General features: G+C 45.6%; 1 protein-coding gene across 1 annotated transcript in view; it reads right to left on the bottom strand.

Annotated features, from left to right (window-relative positions):
• LOC138299768 (protein mono-ADP-ribosyltransferase PARP12-like) overlaps positions 1-20364 on the bottom strand; it is a 248316-nt gene that overhangs the window by 215365 nt on the left and 12587 nt on the right. The window contains exon 2 of the mRNA XM_069238308.1: positions 17947-18083. Coding sequence (XP_069094409.1) covers positions 17947-18083 — 137 coding nt within the window. The remainder of the gene's footprint in view (positions 1-17946; positions 18084-20364) is intronic.

The following is a 20364-nucleotide window of genomic DNA, read 5'->3' as shown; positions in this document are numbered from 1 at the left end:
TGGCAAGAACATATTTCCGATGACTGGGTCTTGTGTATCATCGCAGAAGGGTACTCTCTGGATTTCGCCAGCAGGCCTACCCTGTGCGCCCTGTAGACCCCCTAACAGCCTCATCCAACTTTTCAGTGCTTACACAAGAGACTGGGGACCACGTCCAGAAGGGTGCAATTGTGCCTGTCCCAGACAATCAAAGAGTAGGAGGTTTCTAATCCCCTGTGTTCCTGGTCCCAAAGCATTCAGGGAAGTTCAGGTTCAAAATCAGCCTGAAGAAATTGAATGCCTTCCTACAAAAGCCTTGGTTCAAGATGGATACTCTTCAGAGGATAACTCCACTCAACTGCTGTAGACGAGTGGCTTCTCCTTCACCCAGTGCAGTACATTCTTCAGTCCCTAATCATTTTGGTGCGCCAGACTCTGCAGGACTTTGGCCGCCTTATAAATTGGGAAAAGTCACATCTCAAGCCCACTCAGGGATCTGCAGTTCATCAGCGCTCACTTCCAGAAGGAGGTTGGCATGGTTAGTCTCCCTCAGGACAGGCCTCAGACTTTATGGGGCCTGTTGCTTTCATTGGGCCAAAGACCTGTAGCGTCGGCAGGGTATTGCTTATGCTTTTCGGGTCACATGATATGTATACTACGGTTTGTATTGATAGTGGACTGCCACTTTGTGGCTTGCGGCCTCTTATGCTTGTCTTTTTTCTTTTCAGGCAGTCTGTGTGTTTGTCATTCCTTAGGCTTGTCTACACCTAGGACAGATGGTGCGACACCTCTCTCATTGGAGGCCAGGTTTTCATCCTCTGGACCATATGGTGCCTGTCTCTCCCCACATCTGAAAATCAATAGAATGGTGACTGAATCAGGTGAATTTGGCCAACGGACCCCTCTGGTTCTTCCACCTCCCTGAGTCGTAACCACAGATGCAAGCAAAGCAAGATTGGGTGGGATGTGGTTTGGGATGATCTCTCAATCCAGGGGTGGTGATCTCTCAGGAGCGCTGTCTCTCTTCGAATTGGTGGATGCTGAGAAAGATTTATCTGGCTCTTCTGTACTTTTCTCCTTTGCTCAGCGGTGTTGGTAAGTACAGACAACACTGTTGCAAAATCATACATCGACAAGCAGTCTGGGACAGGGTCTCAGTGTCTGGCCTCATTAGCTTTTCAGGTGGTCAGTTGGGCGAAAATCTCATCTTCTCTCTCTCTCTCTTTCTCTCTCTGCCTCATATATTTGAGGGAAGGAATGTGCAGGCCGATAGGCTAAGCAGGGTCTTTCCTTCTTTCCACGACTTCTGTCTGGCTCCTTGTATTTTTGCCCAGTTGTGCCAACGGTTCAGCAACAGGTGGACCTGTTTGCCTCCACGGAGAATACTCTGCTGCCCATGTTTCTGTCCAGGTCTCCGGACTTTTTTTACCTTGCCTCCCTTTCCTCTTATTTCCAAACTTGTGGCCAGGTTGCGAAGAGAGGCAGTGTTTCTCATTTTGGCCTTGAATGGGTTGGTTTCCCCTGTTGAGGTTGATGGCGGCAGCACAGGGATGAGTCATCCCATTTGATCCTTGACCCTTCAATGCTACACTTCGTCCCCCAGCCATGTGCAAGTGGATGTGTCTGATGGTATGGCTCTTGAAAAGTGGGTTTGAAATTGCAGGATCTGGACATTGTCTATCGGGAAGTCTTACAATCACCATTGGTTCTCCTTTTTTAAATGGATCAGAGACAGGTCACTGAATCCTACTATGTGTCCATCTTCCTTGATCCTTCAATTTTTGAAGACGGACTTCAGAAAGGCTTGGCGGTTTCAACCTGGAAAGTTCAATGGGCCACCATTAAGGTTGTTTGATCTCCTTAAGATGTGCCAGAACTTCATTCCTTGGGTTCTTGAGTTGTTCTTTGCTCAGTCCAGCAGTGAGGTCTACTGCGCCTGCTGCCATTTAATGTGTTTTAATATTTACAGGACGCTGCTGTCATATCTAATTAAATCAGTCGCTATCCAAGTGGTCTCCTATGCGGACCACAACCCGTTTTAGCTCAACTACAACAATGAATCTGAAGCTGGGTCAAAATTTGCAGCCTGCATAGTAGCCATAATGGGATGGCTTAAGGCCAACTTACTCCAATGCAACTCAGAGGAAAATGGAGGTTTTGCTGTATCTCGTTGGTCAGGGATGTGGCTGACTAACTGCACTTTACGTATAATTACCTAGTGGCATTCACGACTAGGTAGTTACAGTTAGGGTCTAGTTTCTATTAGGCCTGGCTGGATTGCACAGAGTCGCGCAACACAGAACTACGTGAAGAGGTAAAAAAAAAAAAAACTCTGATAGGCGGAGTTCCGCTAGTGGGTGAAGTTCTGCGTTGCACCGGTTTGCATGGTGTCTGACGTCACATGCAATGCAAAGTGCATACTCGCGTTCAAAATCTCGTGCAAATGGCACCACGGGGTTCACAAAGGCGCGACCATCTTGTTTTTCACTCTGCTCATGATGCTTCTATCTGCCCTTAAACTTTGCAATCCTCTACCCCATACTTCATCTACCCCTATTTATTTATTGTATTAGTGTTTCTTTTTGTGTCACATTAGTTTTTAGGTTTTAATTTTTTTGTGGCTTTTTGTATTTTTGTTTATTTTTCCCTTTTCCCTCCTGTTTCTTTTTCTTTTCTCCTACCCTACCCACCCAGCATCATGACAGAGCAGTAGGGGGGCAACAGCGGCCACCTGCCTTGTGGGCGCGGTGCCGCCGTCAATGGGGGCAGCCTCGCCTGATCTTCAGCTAGGAGGACGTGGACAGCCCCAGAGCAAAAAATGATTTCTTCTTTCAAATTTTTGGTGGGAGTCAAAGCGGATCTGCTGATTTTTTTTTAAATTTTTTTTTAAAGAGTGGGCTTCCGCACTTGTTTCAGTGGAGCCCCTGGGTGGGCCAAGTCCCGGGCCACTAAAATTTTAAAAGGGGGGGCACCTGGCCCCCCCCAGAGCCCTGGAGACTGCCTCCTCCCCAGGGCACAACTTGAAATCCAATGCAGGGGGCACCAGCCCCACCCCAGAGCCCCAGGGGTGGCCACCTTCCAAGAACGTTATACAAAATTGATGCAGGGGTAGTTTTCATCGGTTTCCCTGTATGCAAATATGCGTACAGGGCAAGCAGCTTCCTGACTGTGGCAGCAATGCCAGCTCCTGCAGGAGTCGTGAGTCTGCTAGGACCACGGGGGCCTTGAGACTCTCCCCAGGTCCTCTGGCTTTTCAAAAACGAAAATAAAAATATCGAAGTCAAGGCTGTGCGTTCTAGTCTAGGTGTGAATAGTCACACCTAGGCTCAAACCCACAATTTCACTTTCACTTTTTAAAAAAAATATTTTTATATGCTTTCATTTATTTTCCACTTCAAATGTATAAGGCACATATCAAAAAGTGATCTCACTCTAATTACTTGACAAATGCATTTTTGTTTTCAATTTGTCTGAAAATATCTCATTCTAAGTATAACATTCCGCAAAGTCTTAAAAAGCTCTATCTCCCTCTCTGAATTTCTCTATGGGTGGTTAAAAGGGCCCTGCAGCCAACCCCTGCTGCGCACAACCAGATGGAGTGTATGGAGTGTGTTTGGGTGGTGCAGGATTGTGTAGTTATAGGGTCTTGGCTGCAGGGCCTGGCCTGGAGCCAACCTCAGCTGCGCACGGCCAAAGGCTGTGCCCAGTGCAGGGTTGGGTGGTTACAGGCGCTGTATGCAGGGCCTGACCGCAGGCCGTGCGCGGCTGCGTTTGGATTAACGTATAGTAATGAATATTACTTTACTTTAAAACAATTTTTTGAAATTCACTGAAAAAAAAAACAAAGGTTACAGGGACGTTATAGTTAGATAATAGAATAAAAAAACATATAAATTCACTTAAAAACCAAAGGTTACAGTGACATTACAGTTAGGCTCACATTTTAAACGTAGAAACCAATAAAATCCACCTGTTATAGTTAGAGTTATTTCAAGTAACTATAACTCACGCTCTAAGGTAACTATAACTCACACCCTTGCCATGCTAATTTCACCACAAATTGGAACCCTCACAACACCTTTAATATCCTCATTGAGAATGTCACTGTAAAATCTGAAGTGAAATTATTGATCCGATAACTGTGCATGGCGAGGGCAAGAATAATGGTTAGTTTAGGGCGCAAGTTATAGTTACTTGAAATAACTAACTATAACAGATGAATTTTTATGGTTTTGTATGTTTAAAATGCGGATGTGTTTTTTTAAGTGTAAAAAAAATGTGTTTCCTATGTTAATCCCCATATGATCTTTAGACACAACTACAGCCAGAACCACTGGACGGAATTATACCAAATTTGGCAGAAAGCTAGCTTTCAGTAAGTAGAGTGTGCTTTTGCTTATTTGTCATAAATCCGTTCAGTAGTTTTTGAGAAATTAAAGGGAAAATACATTTTTATATCTCTAGTCACGAATAAATTGCTAATATTTGTGAAGGAGCATAAGAATAAAAGTGCTTTAATTGGCTGGGTACAACCTGACTATAAAGTTATAGCCGCTATTTTTTGTTATGGGAGAGAGTCACTGGGGCTGAAAATAGAGATGATAAGTAGTATTAGGGGTCAGGGTGGCAGTACCCTCACCCATTTGGTGTGATATAGGGGTGTTTTAGGGTCAAAATAAGGTTTTCAAACAATTTGTCTTCAAGGATATTCTTGAATTTTCAAAGATATTTGCGAATATTCTCGAATATACAAAAGAAAATTTAAAAAACATTCAGACTCATTCATAAACTAATTCATTCACTCACACATGCATTCAGATACTCAGGAACCCACTCAGACACTCATGCACCTACTCAAAGACTCACACACCCAGTTTCAGACCCAATCAGACATGCACCCACTTACAGATCCTATGACAAAGGACAGGCCCTGTGGCCAGTCCACTCTATCCACAGCCAAAGGTGGTGGGCGGCACAGGATTGTGTGGTTTTAAGGGCTGGGCTCCGTGCACGGCGGTGGTTGGAATAACGTAATTAAAATGACTTTAAGTAAAAAAATCATACAAATTAACTGAAAGAAACAAAGGTTACAGGGACGATATAGTTAGGTTCTGAATTCACTCATATTTCTAAACTGGTGTGGAGTACTTTTGTGGTGTTTTTACTGTGTTAATATATACAAATATATGTATACACACACACACAGATATATATACACACACATACACACACCCCGAAACTTGCTCCTCTACTCGAAGCAATGGACTGCATAATAACTGCTTAATTTCAAAGGTTTTGTGTGAGTAAATTCAGAACCTAACTAAAACGTTCCTGTAACCTTTGTTTTTTTCAGCGTCTTATCTGGTAGAGACAATATCTAGTTGCAGAGTCCTTAACTATGATTTTCCCGCAGGCGTCAGACTGGAGCCGTAAATTTTGTGAGTGGTACCCTTGCGCACCAATAGGTGGCGTTGATTGTCTCAGTGTCTGCTGTCAGCACCGTCCACGACGGATGTGACATTGCGGTTCCTATATAGGCGCCACCCTTGTGCGCTGAGGTCATTTTCTTTTCAGGAGTTACCACGGCAGAAGCACAGAACAATAAAGAAACTGACTACTGGTGAGTCAAAACTAAAGCCCTGAAAGGGGAGTCCTTGCCCCTTGAGATCAGTTCACAGAGCTGGGAGGATGGGTGGGTTGGTAAGGAATCTTCAACTAGGTATTGGGCCTTGGTAGATGCTTTACTCTGTCACAACGGTGAGAGATATTCCATCCGCCGAAATATAAATACCATTATATTCTATGGGATTTATATTTCAGGGGACAGGATATCCGTCACCGTTGTGACAGAGTAACTTGTCTGCCAAGATCTAAATCAGGCCCATTGTCTCTACCAAATAAGGTATTACTGATCATAAGTAACTTGTGCATCTGATAGAGAATTCTAGTTGCAGATTCCTTGTCTTTGAATAGATACCCAAGCATTACCATCCCCGGAGGTGGGTCTGCAAACCAAGTTCATAACAGAAAGTCCTACAGGACCGAACAGGCAAAGTGCCTGTCCCTACGGGCCTCACTGACCAGGAAGTAGTGTTGGTAAACGTGTGCAGAAATGCCCACGATGCCACCTGACAGATGTCAAGGATTGGAACTCCGAGTGCTAACGCAGTCATCACAGCTTTAGTTCAGGTAGAATGAGCATGAAAACCATCATGGGGGTTGCTTTTTGGCCAGGGCTTTGCAGATCTTAATGCTGAGAACCACCCTTCTGGAAATGCTCTGCTTGAGCACTGCCCTTTCTTCGCACCCATATACACTACAAAGAGTTGGCCTTCCACCCAGAACTCTTTTATACAATCAATGACCAACACTCTTTTAAGGTCCAGGAGATGGAGTTTTTCCTCTTTCTTAGAAGGATGTTGGGGGGGTAGTGTAAAAACTAGGCAAGGTCATGGATTGCCTACATGAAAGAGAGTAACAACGTTTGGCAGAAAGGATGTCCTAGTGCGAAGCACCACTTTGTCAAGATAGATGGAAAAAAAAGGCAGCTTAGATAACAATGCCTGCAGCTCACTCACCCTGCGGGCAGCTGTAATGGCCACAAGGAAGGCTGTTTTCAAAGTGAGAAGCCTGATAGGACAATTGTGGAGAGGCACAAGAAGGAGTACACATCAGAAATGTCAAAACCAAATTCAGATTCCATTGAGGCATAATGAATAGGGATGGAGGAAAAAGATGTGTAAGACCTCTGAGGAACCTATGTCAACAGGGGACTTAAAGAAGGTTGATCAGGCAACCTCATAAAAGCAGAAATAACAGACAAATAATCTTTCAGTGTGCCCATGGCAGAGCCCTGCTAAGCCAAGGAAATGATAAACAATAGAACCTCAGAGAGAGGGCAGAAAGGGAGACAAAAGCCTTGTCTGTGCACCATGTCACAAATCTCTTCCAACGACATGCGTATACCATTTTGGTTGAAGGACGCCTGGCTGCCAAGATTACATCACAGACTTCGGGAAGAAGGCGGTCAAAAGCTGTCAACTGCTGCTGCTCAATCTCCACGCAGGAAGTTGAACAGAGGACAGGTTCGGGTCCTCCCCTACTACTGCAACAGAAGGTTCTACCGAAGGGGAAGTCTGATCGGAGGATGAATGGATATGGTCAGTAGCTCGGGATACCAGACTCTCAGTGCCCAGTCCAGAGCCACAAGCATTACTTGGGCCCAGTCGTTCTTTATCTTCTTGAGAACTCTGGGCAGGAGTGGTATGGGCAGAAAGATGTACAGGGAGCCATTGACACTGCGTTTTCTCTGAAGAGGTGAACAGATCTAACCAAGGCTCTTCCCACTGCTGATAGAGACCTTGCACCACCTCCGGGCGGAGAAACCATTTGTGATCTGCTAGACATTTTCAGCTGAGTGCGTCTCCTCTGGTGTTCAGAGATCCCAGCAGATGTTGAACCACCAGAGATATGCCCTGTTCAAGCTACGTCAAGAGGTGCACAGCCTCATGACAAAGAGTCCATGACCCCACCCCGCCTTGCTTATCGCACTTCCTTATAGCAGTGGTCTTGCACGTGAACAGCGGCACTATCTTCCCCTTGAGAGAGGGAAGAAATGCCTTCCAGGCTAGCCGGATTGCGTGGAGCTCCAACAGGTTGATGTGGAGTTTGGATCCTGCCAGAGACCAGCTGCCTCTGATCTCCACCTCTCTCAGATGGCTGTCCCATCCCAGGAGTGATGCATCTGTCACTATGGTCAGATCTGGTTGGGGAAGGGAGAGAGATCTGCTTCTGACCCAATCGGGGTTTGTTAACCACCACTGCAGATCATGCACAGTTCCCTCCAAGATCTGGACCTTGTCGAAGGCATTGCTGTGATGCTGCACCCACTAGAACTTCAGGACCCACTGCAGAGCCTGCATATGCCATCTAGCATGTATCGCCAGTAGGATAAAGGAGGCCATAAGTTCATTCTCATCGAAATCCAAGATAGAAGCTGAAACATCAATATCATAGCCTAAATATCCTGTACTCGCTACGCGGGAGGATAAGCCCAAAACTGCACTGTAAACAGAACAGCTGTGAGAAACGGAAGGGTCTGAGAGGGAGCCAGGTGGGACTTTGGCACGTTTATCGTGAACCTCAGCAAATGCAGGAGGTTGGCCGTAGTCTGGAGGTAGGGGATGACCGCCTGTGGCAAGCCTGCTTTCAACAGGCAATCACTGAGATAGAGGAAGACTGAAACCCCTGATTTCTGCAGAAAAGCTGCACCCACGCCATCCCCTTGCGAACATCCAAGAGGCGCTGGTAAGGCCAAAAGGGAAGCCCAGTGAACTGAAAGTGCTTGTGGCCTACTGTGAACCGCAAGTAAAGCCTCTGGGCAGGCAGGATGAGGGTATGGAAAAAAGCGTGCTGCAAGTACAATGCTACCATCCAGTTTCCTAGGTCTGGGGCAGCTAAAAGCTGAACAAGAGTGAGCATCTTGAACTTTTCCTTTTTGAGGAACAGATTGAGTGATGAAAGTTCTAGGATAAGGTAAATTCCCTTGTCCTTACGGGGACCAGAAAGTAGCAGAAATAGCAACCACAACTTTCTTCTGGCAGGGAGAACCGAGATTTCCTTGCAGAGAAAAGACAAGTGATCCTACGTTATCCAATCGTAAGATGGTGGCATGGACAGAGGGGTATTCCCGAAAGGGAGGGAGCTACCTTCAAACCCCACCTGTCTGATGTGATGGATTGCCAGCGAAGCAGGTTATGACAAATCCTGATGACAACTGGCCTACGGTGGGGGAGAGTTAGACTAGGAAGGTTTAGAGGCTGCTGCTGCAGGTGGGGAGGGTCAGCAGACTGTCCAGAAAGCTGGCCACATGATCCACTAGATCAGTGGATCCCGCACCCTCGGCCACGCAGAGGCTGAGCAACATGCGCGGCACAGTGGCTGGCCATGAATGGATACAGTTAGAGGCCCCTTCTGTCACCACAAAAGAAGCAAAAGGCAGACTGGCGGACATGGGGCGACTGCGAGGCCCAAGGACCTGGCCAGTGCCCTAGAATCCTTGAAGGGCTTGAGCGCAGAGTCTGCCTTTTCTCTGAAAAGACGAGTGCCATCAAAGGGCAAGTCCATCAAGGAAGCTTGGACATCCACTGAAAAGGCAGATGTCCTCAGCCAGGCATGGCACCTCAGAGCCACTGTTGATGAGACCACTATGCCCAGCGAGTCGAAGTGCCCAGTCCCCAACAGATTATGACCTTTGCTGCATCTCTACCATCATCAGCAACAGGCAGAGCGAGTACGGCTCAGGTCTCCTCCGGGACCAGTGGCACCACTTGCACAACCGTGTCCCACAGCGACTAGGCAGAACGGCCCAAAAGGCATAAGGTATTCATGGACTGCAATGCAAGGCTGGCAGAAGAAAACATATTTTTTCCCAAGTGAGTCCAAACTTTTGGATTCCCTATCCAGGGAAGCAGAAGGGAACACGCCCTAGGAGGCAGAGGCCTGGATAACCAGGCTTCCAGGGGTGCTGCGCCTAGAAACTCTCAGAGTGGTGCGATGGTGATGGGCAAATGTCCTGTTCACAGGAGCCCCTGTGCGGGGTTTGGACCAGGTACCTCGTAGGACATCTGTGAGGGCCTCATTAAACAGGAGCAGAGATTCTGAGGAGAAAAACTCCTAGTTGTAGCACCTCTCCCTCCACTGTCCAGGACCTCAGCCACCCTCCTCACCACCATAAAATAAGAAGCTCCCTTCTCTGTAGCCAAGGTAGGTGGAGAAATCATGCCAGTATCTCAAGAACTATCCAGTCTGCTGGCTTCACCCAAGTCTGCATGCCATTCCATAGTGTCTTTGAGGAGCTGGTATTCACAAGGCTCCAGCTACCCCTTCTATTCATCCTTGATACCTAACGCTTAGGAAAAGGCTCATGATAAAACCTAGGAGACAAGGCTACTGTCAGAGTCAGCGTTGTACGACTCCCATCTGGCTAAGTGTCTGAGTCAGGGTTTACAATGGGGAAGGTGCTGTCTGTGGGTGCAGATGCCACAGGGAGTGTCAGCATCAGAACCGGCATCAGGGAAGTTCGAGGTGGTCTGAAAGGTGCTGGTCCGGATCCAGGAATGGATCCATGGGTGCTCATTGGCGTCAGGGCTGCATTGCCAGCACGGAACCCGAAGGAGCCCCTTCCGACTCCCGGGGAACTAAGGCTCTCCAGCAGTGTCAGGCTGCCCAAAAATGAGGTGCATGGTCTCGTAAAACTCTTGGAGTTGGGCAGGAGTTGCTCTGCCGCCTTGAAACTCAGGGAGGCACATAGTCGGTCCAGGCACAGGTTCCACAGAATGAGGACTAAAGTGTAGATGCTCCCTCGTGGGCCCATGGATGAGGAGAAGTCAAAGAATGGTTTGGCTTCTTGGTTTTTTGTTTCTTGTGCCTCAACTTACCTGATCGCCCGAGGACTTGGAGTGAGACGACTAAGATGGAGGACCCCGCAACCGATCTCACGACCTTCCTCTCAACTTGCACGGAGTCGAGCTTCAGGCCGCCATCAGCTTCGGGGACTGCTACCTCAAAGCCTGTCGATCCACAGCCTCACACTTGGAGCATGACTTCGGGTCATGGTCGAACTCCAGGCACCAAAGACACACTAGGTGCAGATTCGCAGATCAGGTGCATCGCCTGCTGACAAGACATGCAGGACTTGAAGCCGGTCTTCAAGATGACATTCTTGACACACCAGAAAAAAAAAAACACAAAAAAAAAAAACTTCAACAAAAAGTTGAAGACAGGACTCACTGGAGCTTACTTAAACGTTAGCAAAGGCCCAACCAGATACAGAAGAGGTTTTTTACCTACCTCAAGATTTTCACTTCGTCTACATGAATTTAAGGAAATAAAGCCTTTAACCCTAGAACATCGGCTCTTAGAAGCTAATATGCAGCTGTGCTTTCTGTGTTGATCAGAAAACAAGAATTTCTATGTTGCTTATTGGGACACAGACCACTGGGAAGCATCAGAAACTATTTTCCTTTAAGTCCTTGGGGACAAAACAACTCATTTTTGAAGAAATTAGTATGGGGCACCAAACTGCTCGGTGCTGATGTCAGAACTGGAGATAAGAAGCCAGTCTTTCACTGGTTTCATTGTTGACACATACCCACTTCAAAAGATTGAGGTACCACGAGGATGTAGAATGGCATCAGGTCCAGGAAGCACAGGACTGATCTGGTGGTTTGCAATAGTTGTATTTTAAATCATAGTACAAATGCAAAACCGGTTCCCTGGTGATTCTGTGTTAATTCAAATACCCAGAAATTACATAATGAATTATATAAAGAATGAATGATATAAGATGTGTCACACTGCAGTAGTAAAAAGTATTAGCAAAAATATTGTAACCAGCTCAAGAACTAGGTATGAGTACTTGGTATTTGAACTTGCATGGAATCAATAGCCCGTAGAGGGAACAGTTTTTGTAATTGTGTTGTTTAAACCCCTCCTTTTAAGGGCATATCCCCATACTTTTGCTGTTTCACACGATGAGACAACTGTCATTTTAACACAGAAAGTAACTCTGCCTCTCTGCCAGAGGAACAGATTGCAAATATTGTTTGCTCAGTCCTGCCCATATGCACAGAATGCCCTGAGATTGAGCCAGAGAGGCCTTATTTTAGTAGATCAAGGAACTCAACCCTTGCTAAAGTTTGCCTGAAGGTATTAGGGTCTGAAACATCAGCTCTCTGGAGACCGGACTCACTAGTCAATTATCCAGACAGAGATAAAGATTAGTATCCTGGCAATAAGAATGAACTTCGCCAATAACACACCTGCAGTATGCATTGAAGTTATTAACTTATTTATAATTTATTCATCTCAGATGTATTAGTTAAGAATATCTCTGTTGGTCTTATGTAGTGCCTAGGGGTATTTATTTTTAATTAACTGTTTTTGTTAGTTTGAAAGGTATTAAACCACCATACAGGTACCCCAGTGATGACCCAATGGGTCTGAACAATACAGCTCAAAGTAGAATTTCATTGTCCCCTAATGTTTCATCCAACCTCGAGCCCAATCCATAGTGGTATTACCATTTACTCCAAGTTCTACCATCTTTCGTGGGGCAGACCCATGCTTGGTAGATGGGTTTCTCCCTCTGTGCTTACCAGTCCACCCCTTCATGCTATGTCCTCAGTAAGGGGGGCACCAGTTTTTTCCATCCTTGGGCAAGGTCTTTCTTGGCCATTAAGAAAGCCATGCCCGCCAGTGTTCAGTCACCTTGCATGACTTGCAGCTCTCCCAGGATGTCCAGAAGGGCCACTTTAGCCATTAAGGAGACATTATATCCCTATTTTCGATATAATAATGAATCCCAATGCTTTCCCTATATCCAGCAATACTGGGGCATTTGCAAACAATGTGGAAAAAATATGCATCAGGGCAATCATAACAATAGCAAGTCGGGGTTGGAAGTTTTTCAGCATGCCACAGGCGCTGATGGGACAGGTGGTTGGTATGGAAATAGTGTAATTGTATCATTCGGAATCAAAAGGATATGGCCAGCTCCCAACGGGCCATGACAGTCTCGCGCCAGTCCACATTGTCAAGTGGTCTAACCCATTTTTCCTCAAGTCTGATTAAGTTCCAGGAACTGAGATGCTGAGAGTGAGATATATTTGGGAAATACTCCCTCTACCCAGGCATTCCCATTGTGACCTTAGCCTCCAGGGGGTTAAATTCAGGTAGATTCACCATTACGTCCTTATATTTAAAGGTGGCATCTCTGATTTGGAAATATTTATGGAATTGGGTGTGCCATAAGCTATATTGGGTCTGCAGATCCTGAAAGGTGTGTAACACATCTCCCAAAGATACATTTGCTAGTGTAGTAACCCCAATCCAATCCCATTTAGAAAAGCCCCCAAGTTGTGCTGTGTGTTGGAGATAGTCCCCCCACCATAAGGGACTCTGTGCGGTCTGTCTTTGGCCTCACCCCATTGTATGCAGAGCATGTTGGCAGTTCAAGAGGGCTATTCTAGTACAATCTAGGAGAGAATGAGGAATGGGTTCCCATAAAGTAGGCCCATGACGTGGTCAAGGAGAGCAATTTCCACCTGGTAGGTTGGGTCAGTTCACCCCCCACTCAGCCAGTCACTGATCACTACAGTTGCTTGGTAGTACAGTTGGAGAGCAGCCATCCCCATACCTCGGTCTTAACCAATTGCAAGCATTTGCCCACGGCGATGCAGGGGGGGGGCAGCCCCTCCATAGGCAGGAGCGAATCAAGGACTTTAAGTCCTTGAACGACCTATTAGGGATCTATAACACAGTTCTGAAAAGCATAGAGGTAACAGGGAAGCACTAGAATTTGGAAAAGGGCCACTCTGTCTAGCACATTGAGTCGGATTTGTGTCCACCTATGGAAGTCATGTTCCATCATGTTCACAAGGAGGAGAGATTTGGGTTCCATGTAAGGGCCGACTCCAGTGCCAGGTGTCGAGATATCAGAAACTGAGCCTCTGTATTGGAATACTTGTCTGCCAGGATGTAGTGCTATTGTCACCTCAGCAGAGGACTAATAGAGACTTGTTTGCATTGAGTTTGAGGCCTCAGGCCCCTTCATATATTGCTAACATTGGCATGCATCAAAGGACCAAAAAGTGAAGGTTTGGAAGGAATAGTAATGCATCTGCATAAAGAGCTATTGCCTCTTCTTGTTCTTTCTCTCAAACATACAAGAGGTCCAATGGTCAGAGCAAAAAGGAGTAGAGAAAAGGGTCATCCTTGCTGGGTTTCTCTATAAATTGGGAAGGTGTCCCGCGTTACTCTGTTAACTAGCACCCGTGCTGAGTGTCCTGAGTAAAGAAGGTGGGGGTATCTAAAGAATTGAGGACCAAAACCCATAACTTTAAGGTCTTTATACCGGAAGAACCAGTCAGTCAAATTTAAGGCTTTCTCAAAGTCCAACAGTAGGAGAGCGCATGGGTCTCGGAGATCCCATAAACAAGTGTGTGCCAACTGAATTCGTCGAACAGTGTGGGATGCTACAGCCAGACATGGTCCGAATGAATTAGAACCAGGATAACATTTTAGAGCCTGTTTGACAGGATTTTATTGAATATTTATTCTCTGTATTTATAAGGGAGATGAATCTATACATCTCATAGTGGCTAGCAGGTGGTTCAGACTAAGGAATAACCACAATGGTCGTGGTATTCAGTTTTGGTGGAAAGATTCCCCTCTCAATTGTCTCAGAGGAGATGGGGTGGTGAGAGTTTTTCAGAATGTGCTGTAGTATTCAAGGGGGAAGCCGTTTGGGTCTGGTGTCTTACCAGAGTTCATATCTTGTATTGCTGTTTCTATTTCTTCAGAGGAGTCAAGAGTCGTTCACATGGATAGTGATAGTGACGGCAGGGGAATGTCTCTTAGTATGTGTCTAGTGTCGCCATTTTTAGGACGCAGTTAGGAGGTGTAAAGTTGACAGTAATATGTAGCAAACATTTTCCACTATTTTCCCGGGAGCATGTTTCATTTGGCCTGAAGACTCATAGACTCCAGAGGCCACCCTAGAAAGTATATCTCTAGGGGCCAATCAATAAAGTAATTTCCCTGTTGTATTGCTGTATTCATAGACATTATAGAGCAATGTTGGGCTTCTTCCAGGGCTAATTGATGAAGTGTGGTTCTGCCCATTGTAAGGTGTTGTGATGGGGGTGTCGGATCAAGTTCCGGGGGGCTTTAATCTAGGTTTAAAATTGAGGATTCAAGCTTGGTTATCTTGTGAAGTTTATCCTGTTCAATCTGACCTATGTATTGTTTAGCCATCTCACTAATAGTAGCTTTATTAGCAGTCCACAATATACCGGGAGAGTCCACTGTGCCCTCTTTGATCTTGAAACAGAAGGGAAGTTCTATATTTAAGTAGTCAGTGCTTTCTTCATCCATAAGATACCATGCATTGAGGTGCCACATAGGTAGCCGGACGATGTCCTGCGTCACAATCATTAGAGTTAGCCAGGAGTGATATGAAATACCTCTGGGAAGAATGTTCACAGATCGGCACTGGGGGGAGCAGAGTCTAGTGGGACAAAAAGCATGTGAATGCTGGAGAGGGTTTTTGTGTGCTGCGGAGGTGTGAATATACTCATTTTGTTGGGGATGCCAGAGTCTCTAAGCATCACACAGCCCCAGGGAGACCAACCAGTCACTCAACAGTTTGGCTTTACACACCCTGGTCAGTATGCAAGGTGCAGATGAATGTGCGATTGGGTCTTGAGAGGAGATGAAGTCCCCTCCGATGATGGCAGTGCACATTGCAAAGTTCTGTTGGGAAGTTCTAAACACCTATAAAGGGGGGTCCGTGAGTTGTAGACATATGCATACACAAAGAGATTTATGTTGTTATCGGGCCAGAGTACCCTCAACCCTGATAAATCTACCATGACAATCCAATGTTACAGTGAATGGTAATGTCTTATGTAGGAGTATGGTGGTACCTCTAAAGCCTCTTGTGCAGCCAGAGTGAAATATTCTATTGTTGCAGAAGTATTGCAGAGTTGGGCATTTTGTCGCCAGAAGGTGCATTTCTTGTAGCATGAGGACAGAGGTGTGGGTGCATTTGATACAGATGAGGATTGGAGTCTATTTGATTCGTTCAAAGAGACCGTTAATATTCCAAGATAAAACTGTGTAGAACATTTAGGGGAGGAAACACAAGAGTAAAGTAAAGTAGTGGAAGCTGTCTCCACAGCTTCTTGGGGGTTTGGTTATAGGGTTTGAGCTGTCGTGTTCTGGGTACCGTGAGGCCATCCTAGGGTCAGGCATATCATATATATTGTTAAAAAAATAACATATAAAACAACTACAAAACAAACATTGTATAAGTTCTCTCACTCCCAACTTCCCCCAACCCATACTTCTAGTCATTGATACATCTGTCGCCCCTGTACTCCCATGTATTGTATTAGAGGTGGGCCTCCTCCGAAACAGGATATTCGCTGGTTCTGCTAATGGATTTACATATTAGTAAACAGCACTTCCACCGTCTGTCACTCCAACAATCCACAAAGGACCAGTCGGGGACACCAAATCTCCTTTTACTCAACAAATGTTTATTTCTCATTCATTACGAAGTTCACCAGAAGTGTTTCGGTCACCCACATGACCTTGTTCGCATATGTGCTGCACCATCTTAGTTTGTGTTGTATAGCATTCACATGACCAACTTAATAAAGAAAGACTAATGACATTATTATTTTTGTTTACTTTTGATCTCATTGCATATTCTTACTTGTTGAAATTGTATCAACATAGTTTATTTATTATAATGAAGATTAACATTAAAACAAAAATCTAAACAATATAAGTCAGAGTTGATTTGTCCTCACTCACGAATACAGTGGGTTGACAGCTACCAGTTCCAGCTCACTTCCTTTCCCCAAGTGAGCGTACCATGATATTCCAAAAACACCATTAAACATTTGTCATCAACATTGGTCATCATTTAATTTCACTTAGACCAAAAGTCTAACTTTCCAAGTAGTAACCTACCTTTGTGAATACAGAAAAGTAGCGAAGCTAGACTTTATGTCTACACGGAGAGCCCAGACATAAAGTTACTACTCATAACTTACCTTTGTGAATATCAAAAGTCATAAACTTAGACTTTTGGTTTACCTTTGTGAATCAGGCCCTAAGTTCAGACTTAAACTTGGATGCCAGGTCCAAACTAACACTTCTAATCTAAGTTTCGTGACTCAGGCCCTGAGTCTTCAAAAAGTTATGTTGGGGTTCTGCTCCTTTTGAAGTGTAGACTTTACTTTCCCTTTTATCCTCTTGAAAGGCTGTTTGTCACAGCAGGAAAGAATGAAGCAGATTGTCCCACAGGACAGGCCATAGGAGTGACTAGAGTTCACACTTCAATGTCAGCCACAGTGATAAGTGCATCAAATATTTCATCCAGGGCTTCCCTTATCAGCCCCATCTCCTTCTAGAGATGCATTGAGACCCCTTCCATGTGATCTATCAGTGAATCAAAGAGCAACCTTTTGAAGTGTAAAGGAGGAGTTTCTTTCTCCCCACCTCCACTGTGTGTCCCACCCAGCTCACAGGAATGCAGCCATCCACAAATCTGTCTGGGGAATTCCTCTACTCCTCAAGTGTTCACCAGACAGGGCTCGGCTTCCCAAAAGAAAACCAGGGTCCTCCCTGTATTGTATCATTGCAGGCACCCTTGCATTGTGTGTAGTTTCACAGCACAAATACTCCCGAAGTACTGCTACCTCCATGAATTATGCCATTACAGACGCACATACATTCAGCACACACATTCAATCTGTGTGCAGCGTTCAAGACTGTAGCCTCTCTCTATTGTACCAGGGTGTGCTTTTTGCAAATGCAGACATTGCCAGTACATATACTTACCATGTGTGTGCTGCACAACACTTCATCTTCCCTGTATTCTATTTCTCACAAGAACACGTACACCCAGCAGATGCATTTCATTGTGTAAACACAGCACTACACAATGCACCTTTCATGTAATTTATTCCTCACAGGAATACATACACTCAGCACATGCATTAATCTAACATGTACCACCAAGTTCTGCTCTGCCTTTGTACTGTACCCTTCCCAGGCACACATACATCCAGCTCAGAGTCACTATTCCTGCGCTATGCAGCACTCTATATCAACCTGAAGTAGGCGAAGGCTTCTTTATGCTTTCATGTTTAGCATATACCTGTGTGTTGACTGAAGTGTACTTTGGAAGTACTAATTTTCCAAAGTAAAACCACTGGCTTAAGTGGTAGTGTTAGGGAATGTTTTGTCTCTGCTTGTGTCTCTGCTGGGTTTGTATATTACTAGCCTGCACAGCCCCGAGTAAGAACTGGACTTTTCTACTACCTTTACACTGAAGTGCCAGAAGGACACTGGGTTATCTGAAGGTATTGTTAGCTGACCACAATGACATACCTGCTGTTTTCTCCCCTGGTTTGAGGGTCTCTCACCGCTATCGCTATCACTTTCATCTTCACTTTCTGATGTGTATTCTTGCCATTGTCCATTACTGCTGTCCACTTCTTCCTCAGAATGAGCACCAACTTCGTCATCTGGAGAAGCACACATCAATACCACATCACTATCACGCATCGTGAAAGGTAGATAACATAAATGAAAAGAAGAATACTTCAGCTATGTAAAGATTGACACACAGAGCTGATAAAGATGACATTTGAACAAGATCTCCAGATAGGCGTAGTAATTCCTTCAAGACTACCAATCTTGCTATACTAACTTTTGATACAGTGCTCTAGGTCTGAACGCCTTTCAGGAATGATACCAACGGTGACTGATAAAGATAAACTTCACCGACGTCATATGTGACAACTTAAACCAGTCCAGCCTTTTAAATCAGCCAGCACTACACTGACTTGTGATACTTGTAGTTTTGCTTTTTCCTTTATAAAAGTGGGCTCCCATGAGTCAGTGTGTATAGTGCTATTCGCAAATAAGCCAAACTGAGCTGCCAATTTGACACCAGACATAAGCCAACTAAGTAGATACATTACCGACTGAACCCAGCCCTGCCACCTTTCGGAAGCAGATGGAAAGAAGCAGTAATGCACACGATGAAATACATATTGTGCATGATAAAATACATATTGTGCATGAGATACATATTGTGCACAATGAAGTACATATTGTGCTGTTAGCCTGACAAGAACTGTATATACAAATGGTAACTTCAACAACTGAATTCTTATGCTTAGCCCCCTGAAATGATTTAAATCTTTCCCAACTCTTGAAAAACTAACATAATAAAGAGGTCAGAACTAGGTATTTGCCAACTGCCTCCCAAAGGTTCCGTGTCTGCAGATTTTTAACAAGTTCAAAGGGAAACAGACTGTCAAATTAATTTAATTGCCGCAAATGTCAATTAAAGAAGTCCACGGCCTTGGCATCTCATCGGATTTGAACCAGTAGAACCAATTCAAGTCCAGCAGCACAAACGACTGCAGGGCTGGTTTGGTGAAAGGGAGTGTCTAAAGCCTGACTGAGCCAGAACATTCTATGACATTGATCACATAATGCATTCAGAGCAAGCTCCTGGCTGCACTCTGTAGGGTCCTATTGGACACAAGACTGTTTCAACCCCTTCCTGAGGGCTGGTCATACACTAACCACATACCCCTCCAACACAAGCGTCACTTGTCAGATGACTATCAATAAAAAGGGCCCTGGCACACGTGCTCTTCACCAGTTGACTACCCCACCTGCTAGTGTCTGTGTTGTCCTTCTGTGCCATGCTGGCTTAGGGGCTCCCAGCCTTACAGGCTCAAACAACCCTTGCTCGTTGAAGCCGGGCTTAGAACCACCACTCCCTGCAAGAGCATGGAGCTGGCTGCTGAGATCTCCGATTGCTGCCTGGGCGAATGGTCAGTAGTTACTCTGGAAACTGCACCACAACAGCTTCTTCTCCAGCAGAGCCAAGGCCTAACATGTAAGGCGAGAGCCACGCACCACACTGGTTACGCGGCCTGCCGTTGACTGCCATGATGTGCACTCTGGCGGGCCTCATCTAGGGGGAGCATGCAGTGTCGTGCCTGCCAGTCCTCCCAGGTCCTCATGGAAGCAGTGGACAGGGGAGGCAAATTAATGTGTGTACGCATGTTTGCACCTCCTCGGGCCCGTTTGACCTAATTTCATCATAGCCATTTCCTCTCCCCTCCTACTCATGCCTGTGCAGCCGAACCTGACCGAGGACTCCGTTGCACCCTTGGCTAAAGAGACTGTGCCCTGGACATTCAGGTCTGAAAATGAGTGGGCTCCCTTCACTCCATACCTAGCCACTCATTTTGCAGCCACGGAGATGAGTGAGACTACTCATGCCTCCCCTGCCATACGTCCTCTGTAATTTGGTGCTAGGGGGAAAGTTGGGTCTCCACCACCCCCCCACCTAACTGCAACAAAGGAGCTTCTGAGAGAACACTGCCCTGAAACATATATCACTACTCCAGTACTACAAACCCCATCCACATGGTGCACAGGAACAGCCAGACCCACTTTGGGTGGCCCACAGCAGGTCCTGATGGGGAGATGCAGACTTGAAAAGCAGTCTGAATTGGCTACTTCTGCATGAAGGAAGGCCAACTTGCGAACACGCCTAGCGCACTGCCTGCACCTGATAGGGGCTAACAGCAAAGAAGTAGCCCTTTGTCGGCAAAACTGGACTTGACCTCCAAGCAACTGCAGAAATGAAAACTGTGCTGGAAGGCAAAGTTGACACAATAGCCACAGAACTGGGGCTATTATGTTGTGACAAGAGTAAACTCTCAGAACAAATAAAGAAAAACAAAATGGCCCATGAAGCCCTTCAGCCACAGGCGAATG

Source organism: Pleurodeles waltl, chromosome 6, assembly GCF_031143425.1.
Source record: "Pleurodeles waltl isolate 20211129_DDA chromosome 6, aPleWal1.hap1.20221129, whole genome shotgun sequence".
Classification (NCBI taxonomy): Eukaryota; Metazoa; Chordata; class Amphibia; order Caudata; family Salamandridae; genus Pleurodeles; species Pleurodeles waltl.
The sequence above is the reverse complement of the archived record's forward strand: the minus strand, read 5'-3'. Positions and strand labels throughout refer to the sequence as shown.